This window comes from Gordionus sp. m RMFG-2023, chromosome 2 (assembly GCF_954871325.1).
Source record: "Gordionus sp. m RMFG-2023 chromosome 2, tfGorSpeb1-WG-v2, whole genome shotgun sequence".
NCBI classification, from domain to species: Eukaryota; Metazoa; Nematomorpha; class Gordioida; order Chordodea; family Parachordodidae; genus Gordionus; species Gordionus sp. m RMFG-2023.
In genome coordinates this window covers 1,002,698-1,009,328 of record NC_088776.1, presented here as the reverse complement: position 1 = coordinate 1,009,328, position 6,631 = coordinate 1,002,698, and the positions used below count along the sequence as shown (strand labels likewise).

The 6,631-nt window shown below is 23.8% G+C and overlaps 1 protein-coding gene across 1 annotated transcript; it reads right to left on the bottom strand.

Annotated features, from left to right (window-relative positions):
• Positions 1 to 529: 529 nt before the first annotated feature.
• Positions 530 to 3,466, bottom strand: LOC135925549 (uncharacterized). The gene is made up of 4 exons (XM_065460937.1): positions 3,396 to 3,466; positions 1,576 to 2,004; positions 1,145 to 1,285; positions 530 to 543 (listed from the first exon to the last, which is right to left on the bottom strand). The coding sequence occupies exons 2-4, from the start codon at positions 1,985 to 1,987 to the stop codon at positions 530 to 532; spliced, it is 567 nt and encodes a 188-aa protein (XP_065317009.1). The 5' UTR covers positions 1,988 to 2,004; positions 3,396 to 3,466.
• Positions 3,467 to 6,631: the final 3,165 nt, after the last annotated feature.

Here is a 6,631-nt window from a genome sequence, read left to right as displayed (position 1 = left end):
AATCGAAATTGTTTAAATGGAATTGAAATAATTCGGAATTGAGTGAAATTAATAAATATGAAGAGTGGAAAAAATGATTTGATTTACATTTATTCGATATCAAGACAAGGTCCACGAATATTACAACTCCGTTGAATAAAACGCGAGTGTCAATGATGGATCCATTATTTATCATGTTAGAGCCGATATTTACCGTAGAACTTTCTAAAGTTTCAATTGCGTGAGGTTTTTTATAGAGATTAGGACAAATCCATTTTGCGATTACGTGCATTTTAAGCGTTTCTTTTAATAAAAAATAATATATAGATATCCATTCTCAATACATAAATAGGTGATGTTTTTTTATATATATATGTAAATATGGGGTAACTTATGCATGTAACTGTTAAAAACACATGATTGGTAGCTAAGATTAAGAATTACATTATGATTCCAAATATACGTTATGTATTTTTTCCGGAAATATATTATTTTTTCAATTTTATAAATCATTTTTTGAGCGCGTTTTTAAAAATTTAAAGATCGGATTTTATCCGAAATAATCTAATTTATATTTAAAAAAAAATATAATTAAAATTTAATATAAATTATATTAATTTTGAAATTTTATGGACAAATTGTGTGAAATTTATAGGGTTAGGTATTCCAAACATTGATAAGCTCAAAAAATACACATTGCCAGATTGACGCCATATATAAATATTTCACTTGATTTAATATTATTTTTTAGAATATAAATTTGAATTGATTATTATATAAAATAAAATGCAATAAGTTAAAGTAGAAAATCGTGAAATATTTTTTATAAAAGGAAATTCGAATATTATAATTTATTTTAAATAAATTTTATATTATATTTTTTTATTTATTATAATTATTATTTCAATTAATATTTAAAAATTAATAAATTTATTTTTAACATCTAAATTAATTTTATGTAAAATTTAATATATAAATATAAATAAACAGATATCTTAAATAAAATGTGTTTGAAATATTTTTTATTAAAATCTACTAAAGTTTTTACTAAAGTTTAAGAACATCTTCAACTTAAGAAGTTGATGTCATGATCAAATTAAATAATTCCTACCTTCAAATGAAGGAAAAAAATATTGAATAATGGTAAGAAAATTCAAATAAAAACCTTTAGCACATTCTATATTAGATTCTAATTCCTGGATGAGTTGTGGAGATAATTGATTTATAGCTGAATTTGATGGTAAGATGATAGTATGATATTTCCCGGGAACAAGAGTCAAATTGGCTAATCCTGAGGCTATCAAATCTACATTTACAAAAAAAAAACATTATTATGGAAGAGGATAAAGATAATTTTAAATTAAATAGGAAATCGAAAATGGTTTTAAGATATTGAAACGATTTTGCGAAAGAAAAAAAAGTGATAAATAAAAGAAATAAAAGTAATAAATAAAAGAAAAAAAAGAAAAAGAAAGAAAGAAAGAAAAAAAAGGGTAAATAAATTAATCATTTTGTAGTGAAATTCTTTAAACTTAAAAAAGCCTAATTTTTACAATTATCATAGAGATAATAAAAAGTATTTTAATATATTTATACATTTTGCCATAGTCGAGTTGAGTTCTTGTTGCTTCAGGAAATCGTACACAGTTTGTTTCGTGCGAGGAAGATAATCCTTTAATTTGTAAATCATTCCTTGAGTAGTAAAATAATCCTTTATCACGGGTACACAGTTAACTGCCCATCGGGTACTCGTTCTAGTTTTGTTAATCGTGAAATGTAAGTCATGTGATTCGTTACCCATCGTGACTCTTCGCATGTCGTTTAATATGAGACCCCTATGCAAATATTCGGGAATAATATTCCGTTCAAGACCTAAACCCGAAGAATTGCTAATCGGAAGGAAAAGTGTGATATTCCCATGATCATTTAGAATTTCTAACAGATGGGAAGTATTTACTATTGAAGGATTGTTGCGAATGTAATTAGTGCCTTTGAGAGTTTGGGTCATGTTCTTCAGTTCCAAACCTAAATTAATAATTTTGTATTTTAAAAACAATTTATTTTTATAGAAATTTGAAATTCAATTACTTTAACGTCCAAGCGAATTCATAAGTAGTTTTACAAATTTTTTTTCGGTATTTTAGTTGCAGATGTTTAGAATTTTATTTTACACTGGATAGATTTTGCAGTGAATATAAACTTTAAAAAACCTATTATTAGAAAAATATTTATTATTTTAATCCTCATGAATTGATACAGATAATAACATAAATCCTTTACTCTAAACTATACTATAGAAAAGGATTATGAGCCTCGAATTATCCAAAAAATTTGGCTGAGACTCTAAAAAAAATACGATAAACTGTCTAATCAGAAATATGGCGCTAAATCTTTAATCAAACTAGTCAGCAACAAAAAAATGGCTCTAAAATAGCAATTTCGATATCCTTTTTAATTACACAGAAAATTAGTTATGAAATCATACGTTGCAATTGTTCAGCGAAACATTTCACTTTTTCGTGATAAATTTTATAGCAAAACTTTTACCGCGAATTCACATTGCGCTAAATTACTATTCTGCGAAGACTATATTGCGAAACGAATATCCCATTTTTTTTATAGCGAAACCCTTATCAGAGAAAGCTAATAGTAAACTCTTTTATTTTATGTGATCATATTAATTCAATGATCAAATCACTATTTTAAAATTCTGGACATGTAAGATTTATATATATAAAAAAAGAAGATATTTTTTGAAATAATTATATTATATTGTTCAGTTATTAACTCTTACATTTATCATTTTTGTATCGTAATTAATTAGCTAAAACCTAGAGAATTTCTTAGAAAAATTTGGGCTTCCTTAAAGAATAATCTACCAAATTTTTTTAAACACATTTTTTTTCCCTTAGTGAAGGTAAGAGGGAAATTTATTTTATGATTCATTATTGAGAAAAAAATACGGAATATTTAATATCTATATACCTTATAGAAGCAAATAAAATTATATATATTTATTTTCATTTGATGCATATGTTAGCGTTCCTTAAATATGATATTTTTTTCAACTTTAATAGCGCGTTTTTAATAAAAATTCTGATTATACCAGGCAATTTTTCCACGAACTTTAAAATTTTTAAACTTAATATAATTTATATTATATTTTATATATTTTCCATATATATATATATATAAATTATAATTGATTCAAAAGATAACAGCGAAATTGTCTGCAATTCATAAGATAGGAATTCCAAACATGATAAAATATCTTTCCAGTAAAATCAGATTTTTCAAATTTCAAAAAATAATATAAAATTGTCAAAATAATACATTGACGCTAACACATATAATACATTTAATAAATTGAATTTTTAATATACTTTTATAATAAAAAAAAATTTAATTGTACTAACTTTGATTACAATGTGGTTGTGAAAGGTTTTTTGCAGTGGTATACCCGTAGCAACAAGAATATGTTACAGCAAATTTCTCCAGCAAACGAGGTTCTCTGTATATACTGCATAATTTTATGTGTTTTTAAAAATGGGAAGAAAATAAATGATGCACAAATTAATTATTTTTTGTTTCTAAAAGTTCGCTAAAACTGGCTTAATTTCGCCATTCCCTAAAATGCATGTAAAAAAAATGTTTAAAATAATTTGTTTTTATTCGTAAAATCGAGAATATTTTATTTTGAATCATTATATATTTAGAAAATCAATTTTAGTTTTTACGAGAACGGCTTTTATTTATCATTTGATAAGACATATATCACGTAGAAAATTTCTGGAAATACTAATTCAACAATTAGTTTTTGCATCTTAATCTATGGGTTTTCAAAAGGTGTTGTAAAAGAATCTTTTAGCATTTGAGCTAATAAACCTAAACCTCAATATTAAGGCGGATAGTTTAAAAGGCGGGCTTGGACTAAACCGATTTTTGGGGCAAATAAATAAAAGGTAAGTAAGTTAAGTTTGTCCAGTGAGTTTTGTTTTTAAATGTATATGTTTAAAATTTCAATGGAAATGTTAATGAATCTCCTGTAAAAATTGAAAAAAATATAATTAACATTGATATTGATACATAAATTTTTTGCAAGTAACAATGTAAAGGTAAAATAAGCTTTAATATATCAACTTAAAAACTCAAAATGTTATTTGAAATTAAAATTAATAAAGTGGTGAAACCTATGTTCGCATATATGTACATCGTAATAATCTTGACAATAGGTTAGCTCACTAATTGCTGATATGCTAGTTCTTTTAGCTCTGATTAGATGGTAATTCGAAAAATTTTCTTGCACCCTTTCCATTATCGTGATATGTTCGACGCAAACATTAGGCCTGAAAAAAATATATATTTAAAAAAAGAAATTATGATAATTTGGATTAAATTATATTATCGATGTTAACACATTTAGAAACAATGTTTCATTCGGTAACGAATAATGGCGAGAACAAATTGAACGTTTTTAACGCATCTTTTAGAAATAAGAAAAAAATGCATTATAAATGAGTTTGGTTTAAATTGGACAACATTTTTTTCTTCTTGGTTTTAAATTTAGACGTTACATATTTAAATATAGCTACGTTTACGCATTTTTTAAAATTTAATTTTTGCGTTTAGAAAAACGCTGCGATTGACACGTTTCAATTTTAACGGCAAAAGAACAAATAGTTCTTTATTATTTTTAAACTACAATAATACAAAAATTCGACCGATTTTGAGACGTAGTCTAAATAAATTAGAAATATATAAATGTCCACAAATAATTTGTTGAGAGAAAGAAAAAAAAAGAAGAAACAACGATATATATTTTTTAACAACTTAATTATTTACTTTTAGAAACTGTATTACATCTTAGTTGATATGATTCTAAGATGCTGATCATTTTTTTTTTAAAAAACGAAGCATTGAATCTACTTTTATTTTAGCCAATAATAATAGAAAGGCCAATTATTAGATATAATTTTTTAACTCCAAAATGTTTTTAAAATTAATTAATCGTAAATGAAATACTATAATAATAATATGTATCAATATATCTAATTACCCATTTGTCCAATCAGTGGTTTTAATTGGGATATAGAATGAGAAAAATATTGCCAAAAATTTATAATTCATTTTAATAATAATTTTCTCCAAAAAAAAAAAATTATGTATTTTAAAAATAAATATTATATAAATTATGTATATAAAATTTTATTTTATTTACTTATTTATATACTTTTTTACAAGAAAACAAAAATATTTACTACCTTAGATTAGTAAAAAGAATTTATTTCTTTATGTCTAAGCAAATAATATAAATAATGTAATATGAGAAAAGAAAGAAAGAAAGAAAGAAAGAAAGAAAGAAAGAAAGAAAGAAAGAAAGAAAGAAATAAAGAAAAAATAAAAACGAAGGATCAATCTCAAAAAATTAGATATATTTTATATTTAAAAGATTATAAATTTCTTAGAAAAAAATTTTTTTTCTAATTTTTGGTTCATAGGAACCTAAAAGAATGCTTATAGATCAGGCATTATAATTCGAGATATGCAGATCCAAGATCCAATTATATAATTTTTGGCTGATATTACTTTATGCACTTGGTAATCAGTTTATAATAGCCTCATGCTGAAAATTATTAAAAACTGGTTATAACTAGAAGAATCTCATATTTGAGTAAGACATGGTATGTATTGTGGAGATAGAAATATACATTATTATTAAGGGGTAAAAGCCTGAGCTTATAGATTTTTGGAGGGAGGATATTACTTTATGCATTAGTCGTTAATTGGTTATAAGAGTCTCACGCTGAAAAATTATTAGAAATTGGTTATATTAAAAGGAACTCATATTTGAATAAGATATTATATGGGTTAGTGGAGATATAAATATATATTTATTTATTATGGTAAAAGTCTTAAATTTTTGAATTTTAAACGAAATTCAATATTATCCTCTTCCAGCAAAACTCAAGTGTATTAGAACTTTTGTCGATATATTATACTATCTCCGTCGTATTCACGTTAATTCAAGAGAGATATTGCATATTTATTATTAATAATTTCATAATATATTTTTTTTTAAAATCTTTATTTATTTTAAGGTAAATGAAAGAAGAATAAAATTATTATTATAAAATATAATATGACATTTCGGACATTTGCCTAATCAAATCGAGCTATAAAGAACTTTTCTATAAAAAGGTGGGATGATATTTTAAATAAGAAACTTAAGGTTTCCATTTGAATGACATATTACGTCACTTAACCAGGAATTTACACTTAGTGAAAATAGATGGTTAGAGGACAAATAGTTATAATTAAAAATTAATAATTTTTTTAAAATAATGACACTTATCAAAAATCATAGCTCAAATGTCTGATCTTAGAAGATCTTTAATAAAATTTATAGGGAATGCCCCCTCCCTCCTCCAGGAAAATCCTGGTTTAAAATTTATATCATTATCATATTCATGCAATTTTATAAATATTATATCAATAAATTTAATTTATTTTAAAATTTGTTCTCTCTAGAAAAAAAAAACAAAGGGAAATTTTAAATATTTAATAAAAATAAACAAGAAATATTGGTAAGAAATAGGATCAAAGGTCATACTAAAGTTTTAAGTATACAATAACAAGTTTAAAATTTAATTTA

Coding starts and splice junctions, on each gene's coding strand:
- LOC135925549 (XM_065460937.1), bottom strand. CDS start 1,987: ATGACCCAAACTCTCAAAGGCACTAATTACATTCGCAACAATCCTTCA. Junction 1,286..1,575: donor CAACTCGACTATGGCAAAAT/GTATAAATATAT, acceptor TTGTAAATGTAG/ATTTGATAGCCTCAGGATTA.